The 25,373-nt window shown below is 40.1% G+C and overlaps 1 protein-coding gene across 1 annotated transcript; it reads right to left on the bottom strand.

Moving 5' to 3' along the window:
- Positions 1 to 16,483: 16,483 nt before the first annotated feature.
- Positions 16,484 to 23,271, bottom strand: LOC117367483 (olfactory receptor 2A5-like). Its single transcript, XM_033960055.1, has 2 exons — positions 23,149 to 23,271; positions 16,484 to 17,435 (listed from the first exon to the last, which is right to left on the bottom strand). Exon 2 carries the CDS (start codon positions 17,423 to 17,425, stop codon positions 16,484 to 16,486), a length of 942 nt encoding a protein of 313 aa, XP_033815946.1. The 5' UTR covers positions 17,426 to 17,435; positions 23,149 to 23,271.
- Between the last annotated feature and the right edge of the window lie 2,102 nt (positions 23,272 to 25,373).

Here is a 25,373-nt window from a genome sequence, read left to right as displayed (position 1 = left end):
ACTGCATGTGTCTGGTAGCCCTATAGAAATAATTATTATTAGTAGTAGTTAGATGCAAAATATTGATAAAGAAGGCTAAAAAAGAAAATGAAAAGAAACTTGCCAAAGAGGCAAAAACTCATAGTAACAGCTTTTTCAGGTATATCAAAAGCAGTTATATGTGGAACATTGCTGCATATTAAGCCTCTCATGGATCGCTACAAATGCAGGCTTTTCCTAATTATGACAGGGATAGCTATGCAAATGATAACCCGCAATTGGAAAAATTACGACTGCCTCAACTTTCCTTTTTTGGTGGGCCAGTTTCTGTTTAGGTTACAAATATGAAAAGATGAATGCTGATATGCTGGGACATAGCAATTTTTAAATTTGGTTTGAGACCTATTGACATCTTTTCTTACTTCAACATAGTTGTCTTTTATTTTTGTTTATTTTTATACATATTCAGGATGGGGTGGGTGGGGGGATATCTTTTTGGTTTATTTCTTGATTAAATTGTTGGATGGGAGGGGAGGGATATTTTTTTCTGCATTGTTATTGATGGAATTTAAGTGCTTACGTTGATTATTAACGTCTATATAATTCCTGGCACTTTGTATTAGTTTTGAAAATTAATAAAGATTAAAAAAAAAAAAAAAGCAGAAAGTCTGTGAGGGAAACTTTGGAACTGTTGGATCATCAAGGAGCAAAAGGGACAAGCAGCTCCTGATTGGTGAGGCCCGACTTTACTACAGGAAAAGGCGGTCGGAGCATACAGCGAGTGATTTCCTTCACTCGCCGGCGCTCCGGCTGCCATCTCCTGTCTTCCCTGCCTAAAAACTGTATTTGTGGTTTTTCAACATTCGCAGGGGTTCCTGGAACAGAACCCCCACGAATATCGGAGGAATACTGTATAGATCTAGATTTTCAGAAAGCTTTTGACAACGTTCCTCATAAGAAGCTTCTGAGAAAATTAAAGTCATGGGATAGGAGGCAATGTTTTGTTGTGGATTAGGAATTGATTATTAGGCAGAAAACAGAGGATAGGATTAAATGGCCACTTTTTTTCAGTGGAGGAGGGTAAATAGTGGAGTGCCACAGGGATCTGTGCTGGGAGTGATACTCTAACATATTTATAAATGATCTGGAAATTGGAATGATGAGTGACATAATTCAATTTGCAGATGACACTAAACTGTTCAAAGTTATTAAAATGCATGCAGATTGTGAAAAATTGCAGGCAGTCCTTAGGAAATTGGAAGACTTGGCATCCAAATGGCAAATGAAATTTAATGAGGACAAATGCAAAGTGATGCACATTGGGAAGAATAATCCAAATCACAGTTACCAGATACTAAGGTCCACCTTAGATGTCAGCGTCCAAGAAAAAGATCTAGATATCATCATAGATAATATACTGAAACCTTCCGCCCAATGTGTGGCAGGTATTGAAAAAAAGATGCTAGAAATTATTAGAAAAGGTATGGTAAATAAAACTAAGAATATTATAATGCCTCTGTATCGCTCCATGGTGCGTATTACATTCAGTTTTGGTTTCCATATCTCAATAAAGATATAGATGAATTTGAAAAAGTTCAAAACATAGTGACAAGATGATAAAGGGGATAGAACTCTTCTCATATGAGAAAAGATTAAAGAGGTTAGGACTTTCAGCTTGGAAAAGAGATGGCTGCGAAGAGATATGATTGAAGTCTATAAAATCCTGAGTGGTATCAAACAGATACAAGTGATTGATTTTTTTACTCGATTAAAAATTACAGACTATAGGATTTTCGATGAAGTTACAGGGAAATACTTTTAATACTAATAGGAGAAAATAATTTTTCACTCAGGCCCCGATGCACAAAAGCTTTCTATGGCAGTAAGACTCATTAAAGCAGCCTTACTGGCATGAAAAGCTGCCCTGCTGGTGTACAAAAAAGTTATCCATGGCTGCTAACAGTTCTCATAGCAGCCACTGAGAATCCTAAGTTAATGCATTACAAGGTGCTCATTAGTATTAAAATGAGCAGTCCGTTTAATGCACAGCAAGGAGCATCTATATTTAGTGTGCAGATTTTAACGACAGGTTTTGAACTCTCGTGGCCTTACTTTCCTGTCATTACCTGAATGCTAATTGATTCAGGCACATGACAGGAAAGTAAGGATAGAGTTCAATCCCTGCCGAACCCCTCGCTGCTTCCACCAAACCGTCCGATTAAAAAACAAAAAAATCCAGCTGATCAGGGCTTTCCTTGTTGGCTCCAGTGGCAGCAGGGGAAGTCCTAATCAGCTGAGCCGTTTCCGCCCTCCCAGAGCTCCAAAAACCAAAGCCTGGTAGTCTAGTGAGCTCAGAGGCCCACCCACCTCCCCTGGTCTTACAGGCTGGACACCCCCAACTCCCCCATACCTTCCAATCCCTCTGACACCACCCTCCCTTCTGACCCCCCTCCCAATTCTCCCTGTACCTTCTGATCCCGACACACACACACTTTCCGACCCCTGACACCCACACACCTTTCAACCCCTGTACCTTTTATTGAAGAGCAGCAGGAGGGATGCCCTCCTCTTCCTGCCTTAAGGCCCACCTCTTCAAAATATGGCCCTGCTCCTGCCTGGTGCATCTTGGGATGCACAAGGAGGGGTCCAATCAGCTGAGCCAGCAGTCGCCGCTCTCTCCTCTTTCGGCTCATTGTCATCAGCTGGGCAGAGGAGGAAAACTGGCTGCAGGCAGGAGGAATAGCTCTGTCTAGCGATTGGCATAGTTCCTCCCCTCTTTTACGGGACTACTCTGAACAAATAGCATGCATATGATTTGCATGCTATTTGTGTGTGCATAGCCCTGTTAAAGAAAATCGCTCCCACCATGGTATTTTCTTCCGTGGTGTTGGAGCATTGTACTTCAGGCACTCAGAAAATAGTTAAGCTTTGGAACACGTTGCCAGAGAATGTTATAACAATGGTTAACGTGGATGTGTTTAAAAAAGGTTTGGACAAGTTCCTGGAGGAAAAGGTCGTATTCTGCTGCTGCTTGCCCTGGGATCGGTAGTATGGAATGTCACTCTATTTGGGTTTTTGCCAGGTACTTGTGACCTAGATTGGCCACTATGGAAACAGGATACTGGGCTAGATGGACCACTGGTCTGACCTAGTATGGCTATTTTTATGTTCTTACATTTTTCTAATTTTGTTTTGGATAATAGCCTCTGATTAGACCATGCACTTATCTCATCCAAACTCTCTTTTCCGCCGCACGCGCTATTACTAAAATCATCATCATTTGCCCTTTTCAGAAATTAATGATTCCATTTATCCGAAGAGCAACACCACTCTGCTGGACCTCATTCCACCCCCACAAGAACTTCCACTTTCTACAAAAGTTGCTGATTTTCATAATTCTCTCAATATTTTGGATGCTTCTTATCCACTTCAGTCTGAATCTTTTTCTTACCAACACCGTCATGCTCCCTGGTATCATTTGGGTCTCTGTCTACTTAAGCATCTACTCTGTGGCATATAATGAAAATGGCATAAATGTCTTTCCTCTTTGGCCCTTCATCTTTATAAAGCTAAATATTCTAGTATTGGACTAAGTTCCACATCACCAAAAATAAGTTTTATTGTAATGCCATTAAGTATGCCAATAACAAACCCCATATATTGTTCCAGATTCTCAATAGGATCTCCCCTCCTACACCTCCTCCCATACCCCTTTCTAACTTCTTCTCTTCCCTTGATTCCATGGCTGTTTGGCAGGACAAGATTACTCACCTTCAGTAGAATTTGCCCACCTTGCTCCCCCACCCTGAGACATTGTCTGTCTTTTCCTTCATGTCTCAAGGACAGATTTTGTCCTCCCCATTTTTATCAACACAGTAAAAGTGTAAAAGGTCACATGGAATGAGGCGAAGTCAAGTCTATGGGGAAGCAACTTTATTCAGTGACCTGACATAGCTTATGTTTTGGCTGGTGCCTGCATCAGGGTCCCCAGCATTGAAGTAATCCAATATTTGTTTTTTTACATGTGTATATTTGACAGATTGGGGGGGGGGCTGTGTTTTGTATTTCAACATTACAAATAGACCCCTGATGCAAGCACCAGCTGAAATACGGGCCATATCAGGTCATCTGATTAAAGTTGCTTCCCCATAGAATTGACTTTGCCTCATTGTTCCACCAGTGGCCTTTCACACTTTCACTGTGTTGTAGACTTCTGATTTACTTGTCCTCTTCAGTTTTTTCATTTGGGACACTGATTGTCTCTTTCCTCACTTCTCAATGCCATTCCTTTAACCTCCACACTATCCAGTACTTCCAGGATCTTTTTTCTACTATTCACCTGACCTCCTCTCCCATAGATCCTTGGCCTGCTCAGTTAGTTCAGGTATTCCATCTTCTGTTGCCCAAAACTAAATTTATTCATTTTCTCAATCCCTTCTGCTCTTATCCCTTTCTTCTTCCATCACCGATTCTTCAGTCACTCACTGGAATTTCTTGATAAACTACATATCCTGTGCATTTTCTTTGATTCTCATTCAACACAGTCTTGAGTCTGGTCACATTTCTGATATTTGTAAACACGCTATTGTTACACCCTTGCTGAAAAACTAAGCCTCAACCCTACTCTTTCTCTTAGCTATTGTCCTATTTCCAATCTCCCCCTTTTTCCCAAACTTTTAGAAATAGTGGTCCCAAAACAACCCACTTCTTTCTCTGATAAAACTTTGTGTCTACATCCCAAACAAGCTGGTTTACTTGTGGAGCACAGCACAGAAACTCTGCTTCTTACCTTTCACAATGATATCTGCACCTCTCTTGAGCACGATGCCCCTGATTTGGTTATATCTTTAGATCTTTCTTCAGCTTTTGATATGGTCAACTATAACCTGCTCCTTCTTCATCTTTCTCATATCAGTATTTTGGACACTATGTTGTCTTGGTTTACATTTTATCACTCACACCATTCCTTCCAACTTTTTTCCAAGGTCTCACCTCAGCTAGTTATTCATATTCTATAGGTGTTCTCCAAAGGTCTATTTTGGTTTCTCTTTAGTTCAATCTCTTTCTATCTCCCTTAATCTCTCTCATTCAGTCCCATGGTTGCAGTCCATGCTATTATATAGATGAAATCCAAATTGTCCCTTCCTATCCTCCTGGTTCTACTGATTCTCTTGTTCTCAACTCTTGCTTAGAGCATGTTTCCACTTGGCTTTATGCCAACTTCCTCTCAATTTTTCCAAAATTGAATCTATTAATTTTCCCAATCCCTACTGCTCTCATCCCTTTCTTCTTCTATCACCAATTCTTCGGGGTCTTTGATTCCTATCTGATATTTAAAGATCACATTGAAATGACTATTCAGTCTTCTTTCTTTGCTCTTCAGTGCATTAGAACTTATCTTCTTTCTTCCTGTCTTTAAATGTTACTCCTCCCTCATCAACATCCACCTTGACTATTTTAATTCCCTTTTCTGAGGCCTTCCTCTTTTTTTCATTAAAGCGATTACAACTCATTCAGGCTACAGCTGTCAAACTCTTACATAGAGCTCATTGCGTGGATCACATCACACGGGAGAGGAGTTTCATTAGAATGTGAGCAAAGTCATGAAGTAGAAAACAACAAACAGACTGCAGACAATGTACAAGATGCAGGCATTGTTTATTAGTAAATGCAGTAACATATACAACCTTATAGCCAACCAAGGGACCCGACACGGTCCGTGTTTCGGATGACACGCCTTCCTCAGGGGTCCATGGTGGTTAAGGTATAAAGCAAACTGTGTAAAAGATAACAAACACACGCCAATCACGATCAAAGGGGTCAAGCAAGTCTTACACAATGTCTGTTTGTTGTTTTCTGGTTGCTGTTGTTTACTGCAGACTACGTTGGATTTTCTTTCTCCCTTTTGTGCAAAGTCATGAAGTATGCATCTAGGTTATAAAATACTCACCTCTACCTACATTTACAGCAGCTCCTCAGTTGGCATAAATATCCATGGCCACATTCCAGCCAATATTTGAGATGTTTTCAAGCTGGTATTTTATAAAGACACATACACGCCTTTGTGTGTTTGTAAAATAGGTTTAAAAAAGGTGGTCACTGCTTACTTGGCCTCCTGATTTTGGTGACCTGTTATAAAATTACTGTCAAAGATTCCAAAGTGCAGTTTATTTTGTGATGAACTTTTATCCTACTTGGCTCTGTGCTATCTTTTATAGATATATACAATATAATATTAGGGTCACCCCATCACCAATTTGAACTGCTAAGTCATATGTGTATACACCACATCACAAGCTCCAGTGGAAGCACTGCTTCCCAAAAAATAAAAACAACCTCCAAAAAACAGGTCACAGTATCTTAGAGAAAAGGTTCATTTCAATGTTCCTGTTGACAGAATTTCTAATTTTCCCTTTACTAAGAGGTTATGGACTTCTTTTACGAAAGTGCGCTAGGGCTTTAAAGCGCGAAATAGTACGTGCTACATTGCCCCGTGCGCTAGACTGTAATGGCAGCATTGAGCTGGTGTTAGTTCTAGAAGCGTAGGGCACGGTATTTTCCTGTGTGCGCTAATAACGCTAGCGCACCTTAGTAAAAGGAGCCCTATGTGATAATAATAGGGATAAAAGATTTCCAGATCATAAATGAAAAGAATGATCTGTATTTGATAAATACTTCTACACAGCTCTTTTTAATATTGATTTTAATATTTCCTTTGGACAGCAGTAACTTAGCAAAATGGTCTTAGCAAAAAGGGTCTTTTTCAGCCACCATTAACTGTGTTACTAGGTAAACAATTTTGCAGAATGTAAGGTACTTGTATCTGACAAAATTAAAAGTAGCATAGTAAAAATGTTTCAGGAGTTATGGTCTATAATGATAGTTGATATGTTTTCTATGTCTAGATTTATCTCTGCCCGAGGGCAACCTATAACTACTACGTGAACCTACTGCATCCAAGTATAAGCTCAGTGAGGATACCTGTAAGCTCCATCTTATTTTCTTTATCAGAGTTTCATGTTAATTTTTCAGCCTAACTGCAGCTCCTCCTCCAATTATTGAGGACTAATTATACTTTGTGATTTATCATTTCATTGTTTAATTTTTCCGCAAGAAGTTAATGCTTGCTAGGAATATTTCTGTTTGCATTGTATTTTTTTCTTTATTTGACTAAGGGGTCCTTTTATCAAGCTGTGGTAGGGGTTTAACGCGCATAATACGGCGTGTTAAACCCTCTGCCGCGCTAGCCGCTGACACCTGCAGGCGTTCGTTTTTTAGCCGACCGCGGGGGGTTATCGTGTGATGAAATGTCCGACGCGCTAACCCCGCTAGTGCGGCTTGATTAAAGGACCCCTAAGTATGTCAAAAGTTTAAAATATAAATAAAGAATTTTTTTTTTTTTTAAATTCTTTATTCATTTTCAAAATTACATTAAGTGATAAATATATTCATTCACATTAACAATAAATACATCACTTACAAACAATCAGTGATACATTTCATAAATTCTTATCCCTTCCCCTTTTCTATCCCTCTCACCCATATATTCCATTATCATATAAAACATATAATAATAAGTTCCCCCCTCCCTACACCTTAAGTTGATAAATACAAGGGAAACAATTTCAAATTAATCTTTACAATACTTTGTTAATGGTTTCCACACATCCAAAATTAAAAAAAAAAAAGTTTCATACAGTGACAACAAAAGTTAATGGATTATGGGAACTATTTTCAAAAAAAGAAAAAAACCATGCATAAAGGGGCAGATGGATGTTTTTCTCACCAAACCCTTTCAAAATGCTATGTTTGAAACCTATTTTCTAGATGAATTTCTGTGCTGTTCGTCCGCAGTTTGTCTAAATCTCGAGAGACTGTGTTATAGGTGTGGTATGAGCAAGATAGGGTGGGCTTTTTTTTCTGCCATAATCGAACATTCTAGATTACATCCAGGCCACAATTTGGACGTTTGAGGCTAAACCTATTTTAATAATAAGTGCCAAAAAGGTGTCCACACACGACCAGATGACCACTTGAGGATTGAATCTACAGTTGACACATTGTGAAAAAGCTATATCACAAAGGCAGGGGTACTATCAAATATATCCAAATCCAACCCAATGCCTACTGAAAATTTTAAATATGCCATGTGTCACAAATGCGCCTTCAGCAGCAACTCTTTTCATACAAGCACGTAGGCTTGTGACTCGCTTGTACTCATTGCATTTCATCCCAGTATCACACATTTCAAAAAATTCACCTGCACTCTGTGCACCTTAACTTAATTTTTGTTGTATTTAAATCCAAACAGTGAATAAAGCATATTTTCAATGAGAGTAACACTTATTGTTTATTCAGATTTTTGATTAAATGCTTTATCGATACTACAAAGCGTTGTACAAGGTTTAAAATAACATTTAAACAAATTTAACAATTAAGACATATCTTTATATAAAAATTACTAGACTGACGGCAATTACATACAGGGTAATTACGGATCTGAAGGCCCCTAAACACAAATAGGAAGGAGGGGAGAAATACAATTAATATAGAAAATGTGAGAAACATTTATGGTAAACACAAAAGGGACTGGGAAATTAAATGTAAAAAACAAGAGTAGATTAATCTCTAAGTTTCAGATAATCAATTAAAAGCATCTTTAAAAAGAAAGCACTTTAAATTACTTTTAAAATTTTTTAAATTTTTTTCCTTTTTTAAATCTAAAGGAAGAGTATTCCAGATCATAGGGGCTGTCACAGAGAAAATGGAAGTGCGACGAGTACCGATTATTTTTAAAGATGGAATATTGAGATTGTATTGAGATATAGATCTTAAAGCTCTCGGCGGGTCATATGGGATCAAAAGTCTGTCTATGAATGCTGGTGTATTGGTCTGTAACGTTTTGAATGTCAATAGGGCGATTTTATAAGTTACCCTGTGTGAGACAGGCAACCAGTGGGCTTTTTGAAGCAAAGGGGTGACATGATCAAATTTCTTTGCGCCAGAGATTATCTTAATGGCTGTGTTTTGGATGAGCTGCAAGCGTTTTAAGTCTTTATGATAGATCCCTTTTAATAATGAGTTGCAATAATCCATTTTTGATATTACAAGTGCGTGGATCAAAATATTCAGGGAACTAACATCAAGTAGCGGGGCCAATGATCGAATCATCCTTAATTTATAAAAACAATTTTTAACCAATGCACTAATTTGTGGACGAAATGTTAATTTATTATCTATAAGGACACCTAATATTTTAGTAATTGTGATTGGTGGAAGTGAGGTATTTTCAATGGTGACTGGAGAAATTAATTGTGCTCCCTCTTTACCAGAGAAGAGGAGAGTGTTAGTTTTTGAAATGTTTAAAGAGAGTTTGTTAGAATTTAACCAGTCATGAACTTTACTTAATTTATGATTAATTGAGTGAATCTCTGTTTGGCTATTAGGATCAATAGGGTGCAATAATTGTAGATCATCAGCATAGGCGTAAACAGTGAACTCTATTGATTGGCAAAGGGTCAGGAGAGGGGCCAAATAGATATTAAATAAAAGAGGTGATAGGATGGAGCCTTGGGGAATACCAAAGTTAGAATGATAGGATTTTGAAACTGAGTTATTGAAATGTACTGTAGAGGCTCTATCAAAAAAGAAAGAGCGAAACCATTCAAGAGCTTGGTCAGCAACCCCTATGGAAGAAAGGCATTGCAATAAGAGATGATGATCAATAGTGTCAAACGCTGCTGCAAGATCTAATGAAATTAATAGAACTGATTTATGTTGGTCCAGATAGTAATTTATAGTTGTAGTGAGACCAAGTTAAGAATATTCTGTAGAATGATTTAATCGGAAACCAGTTTGATTAGGATGCAGGACATGCGTTTTTTCAACAAAATCTGACAATTGTTGAAACACGATTTTTTCAGTTAGCTTGGATAAAAAAGGTAGATTTGCAATTGGACGGTAGTTAGAACAATCGTCAAGATTATTTTTCGGATCTTTTATGATTGGAGATATGATGGAGTGTTTCCATTCTGGTGGTATATTAGCTGTAGATAGGCAAGAGTGGATAATTTGAAGAATATATGGCCCGAATACTGTGAAATATATTTTAAGGAAAAAAGGAGGAATAGGTTCAAATTTGGAACCTTTAATGTTGATACAATGTAAGATGTTTTCAATAGCTTTTAAGGATGGGAGAAGAAAATTGGATAATGAATCATAAAATGTTTTGTTCCTAGTTATTACATTGTCATTTTCAGAAGGACTAGTGAAATTTGCAACGGTAGATATCTTGTTTGTGATTTTAGATCTAATCAATGTAATTTTTTCCTGAAAATAGTTTGCTAGTGCTTGTGCTGTTGGGTATTCTGCAGTTTGACTGATTTTTTCATTTTTAAATACTGTTAGTTGTTTAAGAATTTTGAATAAGGTAGCTGAGTTATTAGTTTTAGAAATTTTGCTGGTATAGAATTGTTTCTTAGTATTGTTAATTGATTGCCGATAATGAACCATGTTTCAAGCTCTGCATCAGGGAATGGCCTCATTCAACTGACTTGCAAGTCTCCCAACAATGAAATTTAAGTTAAGGTGAACACAGCGTGGGTGAATTTGTTGAAATGCAGAGATACTGGGAGGCCGATGAAGAACACAGGCAAGTCACAAACTTGTGTGCTTGTATGAAGAGTTGCTGCTCATGGTTCATTTGTGATATGAGACATATGTAAAATTTTCAATTGGCGTTGGATTGGATTTGTACACTTGAGAGATGAAGGCATGACCCACCTCCCCCAAGATGTTATGGCCAGTCCTATTAGAGAAGCAAGCAGGGCCCTGGCATAGCCTGGTGGACAGTGCAGTTGTCTGTATTGATGGGACTCATGTGCATATCCTACTTTAACTACTACACTTATGGTGGAATATGTGAGCCTTCCATACCCCACATCCCCAAATTCTACTGTACCTACATAAAGGTAACATCTGCAGATATAAGGGCTGTTAGGGTGGTATATAGTTGGGTCCAGTAGGTTTGGGGTGGGTTTTGGAGGGCTCATTGGTTAGATGTGTATCTGGGCCTTTTTATATGAAGTTCACTGCAGTGCCCCCTAGGGTGCCCCACTGTTCTGCTGGGATGTCTGTATGGCCAGTGGTGTGGGGAGGGGGCGGTCTACTCCGGGCACTGTTTTGCTAAGGGTGCATCACCCCTCCTCCTGTCTACCCTCCCATTCTTCTCCTTGCCTTTCCCCTTACCTTTTTTACTTCCCCAGTGCGAAGTTGCTGCCCGCGGCGGCATCGGCGCTCTCTCTGATGTCACTTCTGGGAGCCACGCCTAGGAAGTGACATCATAGTGCGAGTCAACACTAAAGTGGGCATGCTGCTCATGCTGGAGAAGTTAAAAAGGTACAGGGAAAGGGAAGGGGGCACGCATGCGGCAGAGGGGGTGGGGAAGAGGGTGGGGGAGGGGCACCACCACCCCGGGTGCTGCTTACCCTTATTACACCACTCTGTATGGCTAGTCTACTAAAAATGCTGGCTCTTCCTACATCCCAATGGCTTGTTTTGTGCGTTTCTCCTTTGGACGTGCTTTTTTTAGAAAATGATTCAAAAAGATAGACGAACTGAAGTAAAACACATCTGAGAAATGGCCATTTAAAAAAAAAAAAAAAATAGATGTTTTTCTATTTCGAAAATGGTCATGTTCACTACTAGATTTTCGTGCATGCTTTGCAAAACGTCCAAGCTTGGATTTACTTCCACTACTACTTATCTTTTTTTTTTTTTTTTTTTTTTATAGCGTCCCAAATTGAATTTAAATGAACAACTGGCGGTTTTACCAATGGAATTACAGAGTATTTAAATTCCATATCTTTGAGCTCCACAGTACCTGAAGGTAAATTTACTGGAGGCAACTTGTGCACTCCTTCCACCAATTTCAAGGCTTCCCGTGGCAGCAAAGCTGTCACTGAAGCAATCAATACCTTCCTCACTGCTAGTTCTTCCTCCTGTTCATCTTCGCAGCTCTCGGAGGCAGCTGCTAAACTTCCCTCGCTCTCTGTGTCCTGCAACACCAGGCAGGGGAGTCCTATGCTCTTCTAGTGACAAGCTGGTCTCCTCGAAAGAAGTCTGAGGAGTTTTCGAAACAGCTCCATTTCGCGCTGAGGTCTCTTCCAGCTCTACTTTGGGTCCCCGTTCAACGAATGCGTCCATCGGGCCAGGTAATTGTTATTGTGGCCCAGGTTCTGAAGGGAAAACCTGGGTCTTTGATTTCCTTTTGATCATTATTAGTACCAGGCTCTGCAGCGTTCAGCCGAATGTGATCAGGCCACCATCTTGGCTAGACTCCTCACTACTACTTATAATTTTTATAGCGCTGCAAGATGTATGCAGCACTGTGCTTTAAAATATTCGAGAGGCATCAAATCAAAAATGCCCCTTTATATCTTCTAATGGGTATTTGTGGAACTTTTAAAGCTGATTGTAAAAGGGAATTCAGCTTAATGATGGCAATTAAAACTAGATGAGAAACAGACTAAACACCTTGACAGTTTAATGAGTATTAAAATATATCTACACATAGAAAACAGTTTTAATCTAGACAGTGTTTATAATTTGTGGAAATTAGAGAGGAAGAAGAGAAAGCGGTTTTGCTCTGTAAATTTTTTTTTTGTAGATTTCAGCTGTGTGAAGAGCTACATCTTGCTGTTTTTTTTCAACTAACAGTCTTTCTCTCTCTTTCTCTCCATGTCTCTTTCTCTCTCTTTCTTTCCCTCTTCTTTGTCTCTCTGTCTCTCTTTGTCTCTTTCTGTCTCTTTCTCTCTTTCTTTCCCTCTTCTTTCTCTCTCTCTGTCTCTTTCTCTCTCTTTCTTTCTCTCTTCTATGTCTCTCTCTCTCTTTGTCTCTCTCTCTATGTCTCTTTCTCTTTCTTTCCCTCTTCTCGCTCTCTCTCTGTGTCTCTTTCTTTCCCTCTTCTCTGTCTCTCTGTCTCTTTCTTTCTCTCTTCTCTCTCTCTCTTTGCCGCTTTCTCTCTCTTTCTTTCCCTCTTCTCTGTCTCTTTCTCTCTCTGTATGTCTCTTTCTCTCTTTCTTTCCTTCTTCTCTGTCTCTCTGTTTCTTTCTTTCTCTCTTCTCTCTCTCTCTGTCTCTTTCTTTCCCTCTTCTCTGTCTCTTTCTCTCTCTCTATCCCTCTTCTCTGTCTCTCTTTGTCTCTTTCTCTCTCTCCAAACAGTAGTCCAGTCCCTCATAGTACTGGTGAATTACCCCTAGCTTGAACACCCACTGATAACTGAACTCAGTCAATGAACAGCTAGAGACATAAAACACAGGTGCAGCAGTAAGAATCCAAAACTGCATCCTTGCTGGAATAGTGTACTCGTATACCTGAATAGTATAAAACAGGTTGTTTTTCTTTTAAAAAAAAATAATTGTTGAAATACATTCTTTTTTTTAATATCATTTTAATTAAGGAGTCAATGCATTCTGTAATGACATTTCAGCTCATTACATTTATATAAATAGATTACCATATTGAATGATAGTGAGTAGCACTCATGGGGTATTGTAACTAAAAATCCTTGCTCATGAAGAAATATTTATGCTCTGCTTTTTTTGGCTCGGCCCAATATTAGACCATTTACCCACCTCCATCCCTTTATCCTCCGGCCCCACTCTTCAGCTCGAGTTTTCAAGCAAAGTCCTGGGCATCATCATAGACTCCTCTCTCTCCTTCAATGACCACCTCAACTCCTTGGTAAAAAAAATGCTTCTTTAGCCTTCATATGCTGAGGAAAGTAAGATCCAGCTTTCATTATTCTCACTTCGCCGTCCTTGTTCAATCCACCATCCTCTCTAGACTGGATTATTGCAACTCCATCTTTATAAGCCTAACTAAGAAAAACCTCCATAGACTTCAGCTAATTCAGAACACCGCGGATAAGCTTATTTTCGCAAAAGGCAAGTTCGACCACGTCTCTCCACTCCTGTCCAAGCTCCACTGGCTTCCAGTACACTCCAGAGTCCTCTTTAAATGTGCCTGCTTAGCCTTCAAGATTCTACACGGCATCCTTCCTCCCGTTATTCCACTCCTTTGGAACTCCTCTAACCCTAAATCCACCAGATCCCAAAAACTGAAACTATCATTCCCTTCTACAAAAGGTATATCCCGCGCAGGAAAACTAGGAACATCCCTCCCCTTTAGAACCACAGAACTCTGGAACAACCTCACATCTCCGCTCAGAAATTCAAACTCCCTCCAGTTATTCCGCAAACACCTGAAAACTTGGCTCTTTTCAAAAATCTAACAGCTCCTGCTCTCTGGGACCCTTGTCCCTCTCTTTCTTCTTGTTCCTTTCCTATAACCCTTCATTGGAGTTCCTTTCTTCCTAACTCTGTAAACCGTGCCGAGCTCTACGCTTGTGGAGATGGCACGGTATACAAACCTAAGGTTTAGTTTAGTTTAGTTTAGCTTCTACCGCAGCAGTCTGTGAACCCTTACGCAGCTTGATTACAGGGGGCCTAATTTTTTAAAATAATGTTAAAATAGGTTTTTAATGGTGCTTTCAATTATCAGAGCCAATTAAAAAATGTATTCCCCCCCACACACTTTTACGAAACAGGCTTTTTTATTTCCTGCCATGGCACTATTAGCTCCGATGCTCATATGAGCGTCAGAGCTAATACCACCGCAGCTGGTGCTAAAAAATCCTAACACGGCTTTGTTAAAGGGAGGATAAGCTAGATGCCTAACTGTAGGCATCTTTTATAGAATCAGCGCCATTATGTCTACATTTTATTTAAGTGAAATACATTCTAATACTCTAACTTGTGATGAACTTTCTTATTGTTAGCATGTGGTTCAGGTAATTTGGAACAAACAAAAACCAACTGCAGATGTGTACAAGATGCAGGCAGAATTTATTGTGACAAATATAAATTTATAAAAACCTTTTTCCCAAACAAGGGACCCGACACGGTCCGTGTTTCGGACAAACCTTCGTCAGGGGTCCAATATGCAAAAAGGTTTGAAAAATATGCCACAAAAAATATGGAATAAAAAATCATAAACCAAAAGGTCCAATGTGCCGAGAATCGCCAACTCCTGTAAAGCGTCTCACAAAGGCACATTGGACCTTTTGGTTTATGATTTTTTATTCCATATTTTTTGTGGCATATTTTTCAAACCTTTTTGCATATTGGACCCCTGACGAAGGTTTGTCCGAAACACGGACCGTGTTGGGTCCCTTGTTTGGGAAAAAGGTTTTTATAAATTTATATTTGTCACAATAAATTCTGCCTGCATCTTGTACACATCTGCAGTTGGTTTTTGTTTGTTCCTGGTTGGTTTTTTCTGCAGATAAGGTTGGACCCCTCCTTCCTTTTTTGTTGCTCAGGTAATTTGGAAACATTCTTATTTAAATGTTCTTCGTGTAAACACCCCAGTGGTATGGTATTGTTTCTTGAAGAAAAGTACTTTTTTCATCAGTATATTGCATGGTCCTCTAAAGTTTTTAGAAACAGTACAAATCCAGAAGAAAACAACATGAAATATTTTCTGTTCTTGTTAGATGTTTCAGATATCTTTAATTTTCTACTTCCATTCTAGTGCCATATGAATTTGCATATATTTGATTGTCACTTAACTAATGCCATGCAAACAACTGTGCACCATCAGGGTAAATATGACCTTTTGGTCAAAAATCATTTAGCCAGCTGCATATCGGTTTGATTGATTTGATTTAATAATTTGATATGCTGCCTTCCGTGTAAGTTTTAGAGCGGTTTACAATAACAGCTAAAATAAAGAAAAAAAAATACAAAGCATCAGCATTTCTTGGGTTTGTCATTGTCCACGAGCAGGAAGAGAAATACACCGAAGAGTTGGTGGTAATGTAAAATTTTACAACTGTCTGTCACTGAAAACTGGGAGTCAGTGTCATATTTTTCATGAAACCATGATGACTGCCCATACTTCTGAAATGTTCTTATTGACAACCTCCAACCATACAATCCAAATGTAAGTCTTAGAATGTGAACCATAATACCTTTCAAACATAGGTATCATCTGTATATGGAACAGAGTACTATGACTACTACTACTATTTATCATTTCTATAGCGCTGAAAGGCATACACAGCACTGTACATTTAACATTCAGTAGATGATCCCTGCTTAGAAGAGCTTACAATCTAATTTGGACAGACAGACAGGACCTCTCAGGGTTGGGGTGTTTCTAGCAGAAGGAATGATATATGGGTAAAGGTAACCCATATATCATAAAGACCCATAAAGAGTTGAAAGCAGCTTCAAAAAAGTGAACTTTTAGCTTGGATTTGAATACTGCTAGAGACGGAGCATGACATATTGACTCTGGAAGCCTGTTCTAGGCATATGGCTTGGCAAGAAAGAAGGGACGGAGTCTGGAGTTGGCGGTGGAGGAGACGAGTACATACTAATGCCATGGGAACAACTGTGCACCAGTAGAAACCATCAGGGTAAATATGACCTTCTGGTCCTTAGCAAAATATTTTTCTCTTTACAACTTTTCTCAGTGCTCCCTTCACTTCCTGGTTTCTCAGGCTATAGATCATGGGGTTCAGCATTGGAGTTACAACGCTATAGAAGAGAGTAGCCATTTTGTCTTGCTCCTGTGAATGTTCTGACTTGGGTTTCATGTACATAAAAATGACAGCACCGTAAAATAAGGTGACTACCATCAAATGGGAGGCACAGGTAGAAAAAGCTTTATATCTGCCCTCAGCAGAACGGATCCTTAGCACAGTTGACAAAATATGAATATAGGAGAATAAGATTAACAGAAATGGGAAGAGTACAACTACTATAGCACATGCAAAAATCACAATCTTATTAATGGAGATATCTGTGCATGCAAGGTTTAACACTGCTGGGACTTCACATAGGAAATGGTTAATTTCATTGGGGCCACAGTAAGGTAATTGTAGTGCGAGAACGGTGTGCACCAGTGCATCCAGGAAACCACATATCCATGATCCTGCAGCTATCTTCATACACGCTTTATTGTTCATAATGATGGCGTAACGTAAGGGATTACATATCGCTACGTAGCGGTCATATGCCATGACAGCAAGGAGGAAACATTCCGTGCCACCCAAAGAAAGATGGACGTACATCTGGGTGGTACATCCAAGATAAGAAATATATCTGCTTGATAAGAAGTTGATCAGCATTCTGGGAACAATGCTTGAAGAATAGGAGATATCCAGGAACGACAAATTACTGAGGAAAAAGTACATTGGAGTGTGAAGGTGATGATCCAGTCTGGTTACTGAAATTATCAGCGCATTTCCAGTCACAGTAGCTATGTATATTAAAAGGAACACGATGAAAAGTACGTTTTGTATCCGGAGCTGATTTGGAAGTCCAAGAAGAATAAATCCTGTGACTGACGTTCCATTTGTCCTTTTTGTTTCATTCATTTTAGTTTACCTATATGAGGAGAAAAAAAAAAAAAGCACATTTGTTATTATATGATGGTGGCAAATATTCACTCTGAGGTGGTCAGTCATTCTTTTGCCACCATTGGTTTTATGTTCATAAAATGCTGGACCATGTGTGGGCAGCAGGATCTGTGAAACTGATCTACAATGCGAAAAAATATGATCATGTTACCCCCCTGTTGATTAAATCCCATTGGCTTCCGGTAAGCCACCGTATTACTTTTAAATTACTGTTTTTAGTTTTTAAAGCCTTGAGTTTCAATGAACCACAATTTATCAACAGGTGGTTAATCCCTTACAGCACGACACGATCTCTCCGTTCGACTTCTCACAATCTTCTTTCTGTTCCCTCAATGAAAGTTATAGGAATTAGACGGCACAACATGTTTTCAGTTATGGCCCCCCCAATCGTGGAATCTTTTACCCCAATATATTAGAGAATTAAAAGATTTAACCTTATTTAAAAAAACCTTAAAAACATTTCTCTTGAAAGATGCTTACGATTCCTAGCATACTAATTATCGATTTTTACTTAAATAGCTAAAATTACCCCCCCCTTTTTTTGTTCTTTCCTTTTATGTTTTTCTTTCTCTCCTATCTAAACATTGTAACTTTCTCCCCACTTACCCACACAATTCTTGTAAGTTTTAACCCATAACAAAAGTCATTTTGTATGTATGTATTTTGTATGTTAATTTTTAACCCATAACAAAAGTCATTTTGTATGTTAACACTAATATTTTATCTGTATATTTTATTATGTTGTACATCGCTTAGCAATTTAAATAGGCGATTCATTAAGAACAAATAAACTTGAAACTTAATCTAATCTAATCTAATCTAAGGAGAGAATTTATCAAGGGGCGCTACCTCTTTAATCAAGAACAAATTTAAATGCTTCAGCTGATATTGTGCAAGCCCTCTGTATTCATTCAACAGTGGCAAGCATTTCACAGTGTCAGGAATGCTGCGTCAGAGAAGAAGCGCATATTTCTGGCAAAAACAATGCACAATAAAGTTCTACATTAGAAAACTTAACCCCCCCCCTCTCTTTTACTGAGCAGCGGTAGAAGTTTCTAACGTAGCCTGGAGCATTAAATGCTCCAATGCTGCTCCGACGCTAATAGAATTCCTATGAGTGTTGGAGCATTTAGCGCCCTGGGTCATAGTAGAAGCTTCTAGGGCTTAGTAAAAAAGGGCCTTAGCAAACTTGAAACTCAAAACAAGTGCTTATTTCCATATACTACTACTATTATTAATTATTTTGTATAGCGCTACCAGACGCACGCAGCGCTGTACATGTTCACAGCACACCACATTACCTTCATTCTTATGACCTCATAAACAAGGTGGACCAACATTTTTATTTTTTTTTGCTTCGTTTAAACGATCTTTTAGTCAATCAATGTTTACTCATGTGTGATAGATGCATTTTATCTACTGTAATCAGGATCAACATGTTATTACAGATTTTTTCCAAAAATAATAAAACCAATTTATCAAAGAATTCACCCCAACTGTCTGTAAAGCATTTAGGCCCAGACTCTGTAAATGGTGCCTAAATTGGCTGGTGCCTAGAAAAATACATGTTAATCTGTGTACAGAACTGTGTACAGATTCTGCGCCGTTCACAGAGGAGAGTGTTTATGAGCAACTTGAAAAACTGAAGGTGGACAAAGTGATAGGACAAGATGGGATCCATCCTAGGATACTGAGGGAGCTCAGAGAGATTCTGGCGGGTCCTATTAAAGACTTGTTCAACAAATCTCTGGAGATGGGAGTGGTTCCTGGGGATTGGAGGAGAGCGGTTGTGGTCCCTATTCACAAAAGTGGTCATAGAGATGAAGTGGGAAACTACAGGCCGGTGAGCCTCACTTTGGTTGTTGGAAAAATAATGGAAGTGTCGCTGAAAGAAAGGATAGTGTACTTCCTTGATTCTAATGGGTTACAGGATCCGAGGCACATGGCTTTACAAAAGGTAAATTGTGCCAAATGAACCTCACTGAATTTTTTGTTTGGGTCACCGGAGAGCTGGATCGAGGACATATGCTAAATGTAATTTACTTAGATTTTCAGCAAAGCCTTTGATACGGTTCCTCATAGGAGGCTCTTGAACAAACTTGAAGGGCTGAAGTTAGGACCCAAAGTGGTGAACTGGGTTAGAAACTGGCTGTCAGACAGACGCCAGAGGGTGGTGATTAATGGAAGTCGCTCAGAGAAAGGAATGGTGAATAGTGAGTTTGGTGCTGGGATCGATCCTGTTCAATGTTTGTGAGTGACATTGCTGAAGGGTTAGAAGGAAATGTTTGCCTTTTTGCGGATGTTATCAAGATTTGTAACAGAGTAGACACTGAAGAGGGAGTGGAAAATATGAAAAAGGATCTGCAAAAGTTAAAGGAATGGTTTAATGCCTGGCAACTAAAATTCAATGCAAAGAAATGCAGAGCAATGCATTTAGGGATTAATAATTGGAAGGAACCGTATATGCTGGAAGGGGAGAAGCTGATATGTATGGACGGGGAAAGGGACCTTGGGGTGATAGTGTCCGAAGATCTAAAGGCAAATAAAACAGTGTGGCAAGGCGGTGGCTGCTGCCAGAAGGATGCTGAGCTATATAAAGAGAGGCCTAGCCAGTAGAAGGAAGAAGGTGTTGATGCCCCTGTACAGGTCATTGGTGAGGCTCCACTTGGAGTATTATGTTCAGTTTTGGAGACTGTATCTGATGAAGGACGCAAGAAGACTTGAAGCGGTCCAGAGAAGGGCGACAAAAATGATAGGAGGCTTGCACCAGAAGACATTTGAGGAGAGACTGGAAGCCCTGAATATGTATACCCTAGAGGAAAGGAGGGACAGGGGAGATATGATTCAGATGTTAAAATACTCGAAGGGTATTAACATAGAACAAAATCTTTTCTAGAGAAAGGAAAATGGTAAAACCAGAGGACATAATTTGAGGCTGAGGGGTGGGAGATTCAAGAGCAATGTTAGGAAATTCTACTTTACAGAGAGGGTGGTGGATGCCTGGAATGCGCTCCCGACAGAGGTGGTGGAGAGGAAAACGGTGACGGAGTTCAAAGAAGTGAGGGATGAACAAAGAGGATCTAGAATCAGAAAATAATAGTAAATATTGAACTAAGTCCAGTACTGGGCAGACTTGCACGGTCTGTGTCTGGCCGTTTGGGGGAGGATGGGCTGGGGTGGGCTTCAATGACTGGGAGGGTGTAGATGGGCTGGAGTGAGTTTTGACGGAGATTTCGGCAGTTGGAACCCAAGCACAGTACCAAGTAGAGCTTTGGATTCTTGCCCAGAAATAGCTAAGCAGAATAATTTAAAAAATTTAAATTGAATCAGGTTGGGCAGACTGGATGGATCATTCGGGTCTTTCTTTGCCGTCATCTACTATGTTAGGTAAAACTTAGGCGCCGGAAACGTAGGCCAGGGTTTTAAAGGCCTACATTTCAGGCTCCTAAGTTTTTAGAGAATCACACTTAGCGGTGCCTAAGTCATGCTCCGCCCATAAAAACACCACTTAGGCTTTTATTTATTTATTTAAAATATTTATAATCCACCTTTGCCCAAGGCGGCTCACAAAGTACACAAACATAATTCCAATTTACAACATTACAAAGAAATCATATACCACAATAAAAATGATAAAACACAGGTGCATTCCTATATCTTAACAGCTATAGAATCGATCCACTACACCCACTTCCCAAATGGCATCTGTCTTAAAATATCAAAACATGTGGTTAAAATAACCTGAACAGATACAACCCCTGCTTTAAAAAAATGCATTAAGCACCACTAAGCGCCATGTGATAGGCACCAACCTTTTCTAGAATCAGGTAGGTGCCTATCACTCAATTAATTTTTTAAAAATTATTTAAGCTATTAAGGGGATTTTACCAATTAAGTGAGGCACCCTTTAGAGAATCTGGCCCTTAATCTATAAATCCACACTTGTTCGTGCTGCTGTAATCATTTTGCCTAAGTCAACTCCTCTCCGATTTACCAGTGTATGATCTATTACAAAGCACCGCAGCTCTGAAAAAGAATGATTATGAAATAAGCAGTGGTCCACTATCGGTGCCTCTTTTTTTTTTTTAAGTGCATTTTAGTATTCTGTCATGTGTATCTTTAATTTCCTGGATGTCTGTTTGTTTCCAAGTTTAATCAATATGTGATATACCACCCATTGAAAAGTTCATACCGAATGGTTTACAATAAAATAATTCAAATTAGAAATGAAAAGTGAACAGGAAATTATATCACAAATAGCAGAAAGAGAAGTGGTGCAGTCAAAACAGCGTTGGCAACCCAGCCTTCCCTCCAGAGGAAGGCGAGGGTGGAGATAATCCAAGAGGTTAGCTATATTAGGTACTGTAAAAATGTCTTTATTCCCTCCTTGAACTTTGAAAGTGATAGGTCTAATCGTAGATGCAGTGACAGAGCATTTCAAAGAATGGGACCTATGATACTGAAAATCCTACTGGGAGATTTTCAGCTGGTGCTGGGCAGCGTGCTTAACCTGGATATTCAATGCTGGGCCATTTCTGGCAACTAGCATTGAATAGTCGGGGGAGGGGGGGTTTGGGTTGGCTATAACTTAAGCAACTAAGCGAACATTCAGCGCTGGTTGTTTAATAGCAGGCAAAGATGGGACTGCTCTTTATGCAGTCTGATTTGCCTGCTAAACTTAGCTGGCCAGTGCTGAATATTTGCCGTTAGCAGTAAACACACCGTCTACCAGGAAATCAAACTAGTAGACGGTGTGTTTCCTGCTTGTCAGCTGATCCCGGCTTGTGCCGAACCCTGGGTCCCTGCTCGAGTCATGCTTAGTTTACGGGTGAAGTTGTGATGTTGGTGAGCCTTGCAAATACAGCTCCTGAAGACGCCAGGTGGCGAAACACAGTCTTGTGTTGAGCTGAATGCTTTATGAATTGAAGAACAGGACCATCATGAGGACAGAGAGGCCTGACAATTGTGTTTAAGAAACTGTGATTTTCATGTGCTAGACTGTTGTGCAACTCTCAGTTTGAAGCCTCTCTGACTAGATGATCATGGACTAATGAACTCATGAAGTAACCAAGATATGACTGTAGTATGTGTGTGAAAGTTGGGAAGTGAGTGTGAGTGTGAGTGATGGGGATTAGGTTCACTGACTCGTTGAAACCATGGCTTCGGGGAGTCCTGCCAGTGCAGCTGATCAGGGGTAATTCCCCTGTCATGATCAGCTCAGCTGACTGCAGTGGCCAGAAGACCCCCCCCCCCAAAAAAAAAAAAGGCAAGAGGGATGCCCACTCCCTCCTGCCTGAGGACACTACCCTGACACCCCCCATCCCTGAAATCGGCAAGAAGGATGCCCAATTCCTTCTACCTGAACGACCCCCCTATATAGATAATGTCATTAAAACTCCTTCCAGTCTGTTTTGGCATTATCCACATAACAGTGAAGCAGAGTGGGGGAAGACTGTGGGACTTTCCAGAAATTATCCAGAGAGCGATAATATTTAGGGCTCCTTTTACAAAGCCTTGATAAGTGTCCAAGCAAAACTACAAAATAACATTCAAAAACAGTTCACTTTAAAACAGTGACTTGCTTGGAAAACTTCACAAAAAACCCCAGTTTTTCAGTTGCTAACCTTGCAAGCTATACCAGTTTCCATGGCTTCATGTTCTGGCACTAACTGCTCACAAACCTCCATTTGTTCCACTTGCGGTATGGCCTCAACTTCCTGGCAAGGAGCTACATTCTCCACTTCCATCGGCTCCAGGCTATCTACTTGCTCTGACCTGGCTGGCTGCTGAGCCCAGGAGAGAGGACCTTTTCCCTTCCTTGGCCTCTCTGATTCTGAAGGGAAAGCAGCTGGCTTTTTAGGGGGAAAGCCACGCCCTGTTCTCAGTGTGCCTGTGCTGTTCTGAGGCTCTCTTGGGCTCCCCCTGTGGATGTTGTAACAGGAGTATCCTGTCTAAACCTAATATTCACAGGCTTAGGAACAAACCTAGCAGAGGTGGGCTGAGTTACCATGTCCTCAGCTTCTGAATAATCAGATAGGACCTCATTCTCAGCAGATTCATCCCTAGTGTACTCCTGGAACCTAGGCTGCTGGGCTCTGCGGGGCTTGGGAACAACTTTCCTAGCCCTGTCTCTGCCTCTCCTGAAATTTCTAGCTGGGAACACGTCAGGCACAGAGTCTGACTGGTCACAATATTCAGTCTTCTACATGGCTACTTGTCTTAAATTTAAACACTGCCGCTATCTGGATAGTGATACTGCAGCCTGCTCCACTCATATGCTCAGTGCCATTCTCTATTCAGATTAGGATTGTGTTAAATTAAATTTATCAATGATCCAGAGACAGTGGAGTACCTAGCATTTATGATATCCGGGGATAGTGATACTGAGGCCTGCTATATTCAAAAACACAAAGGTCTGATATTCCTCCATTTACCGTAAAGCTCAATGTGGATTTCAAGATATTAAGAAGCCAGAGCAACTCCTGGGAAGAACATTTATCATGTAATTAAAATACAATCAGATCTAATATCTTGAGGTAATAGCCCTTTTATAACATACAAAATAGCAGATAATGCTAAAATTTCTTAATTCTAAAATTTCCTACAAAACAGGCGCTGCTTATAGAATCGTGGCTCCCAAAGACCCTAGGTGTCATAAATATAGGCCAGGGTTTTCTGGCACCCAGGGTCCTTCCTGAATCGTGGCCAGCACCACATAGTGACACCAAAGTCTAGCATTGCCCCTAAACATGTACACCTACGGGCTTTGGCGTTACTATGCACCGCTAGCCGCCAGGGACCTAGGCGCCAGTACTGGAGGCTGCAGAGTGGTGGCTATTTATTTTTTGTAACGAGGGTTTAATTGAGTTTTAATGGCACGACCAATTATCATGCCACTTAAACCCAATTAAAACAATTGTTAAGTGGCAGTAGGGCAGAGAGAAGGTGAAACCTGTGCTACTAAACTCCATACTGCCTGTGGATATCTTAGAAAGAGTTTGGGAACTAAGGGCTCCTTTTACTAAGTTGCGCTGGCAGTTTTAGCGCGCGCTTAATTGCCAAGCATGCTAGACGCTAACACCACCATTGAGCTGGCATTGAGTTCTAGCCGCGTAGCGTGGGTTTAGCGCGTGCTAAAATTCTGCGTGCGCTGAAAACACTATCGCAGCTTAGTAAAAAGAGCCCTAAGTGATATCAATCATGGTGGACTAGACTGAGATGAATTTACAGTGGCCATGTTTCTGGTGTATTGTGCCCTTGAGAAGGAGCCTGTGCCAATGTCATTGCCTCCTGCCTTGGTGCCACCCTCTAAGAGAAAGTCATTCAGTGTTCTAGGAGCAGTGCAAGAAATTTCTCCTCTCCCATCACCACCCTCTGTTAAGGAGTCTCACCAGTCCTTGCTACCGGTATGAATTCTACCTACAAAAGCACCAGTAATACAGTGGGTTGTAACACAAGCAGAAAAAATGAAATGTGTCTTTACAAAGACATAGAAGGTTTTGTTTCTGGCCTGGAAGTTTGTGATATATTCCTTAAGAGAGGATTGCCTTCTACAGTACTTGCACATATCTGGAAAATCAGGGGAGGGACATTACATGGCGACACCAGGAAATACTTCTTCACAGAGAGGGTGGTGGATCGATGGAATGGTCTTCCGATGCAGGTGATTGAGGCCAGCAGTGTGCCTGATTTTAAAGCTAAATGGGATCGAAAGGTGGGATCTCTTCGCAAAGGGAGGTAGGGGAGGGTCATTGATGTGGGCAGACTTGATGGGCCTTGGCCCTTATCTGCCGTCACCTTCTATGTTTCTATGTTTCTATATCTAATCTAATCTAAATCTGTGTCATCTCCCCAAAAGGAGGTTGACTCAGTTCACATAAAAATCGATAATCGAAGTGAAAGTAGT

This window comes from Geotrypetes seraphini, chromosome 1 (genome assembly GCF_902459505.1).
Source record: "Geotrypetes seraphini chromosome 1, aGeoSer1.1, whole genome shotgun sequence".
Taxonomy (NCBI): Eukaryota; Metazoa; Chordata; class Amphibia; order Gymnophiona; family Dermophiidae; genus Geotrypetes; species Geotrypetes seraphini.
Note: the sequence above shows the minus strand (reverse complement) of the source record. Positions and strands in the feature narration are given on the sequence as shown.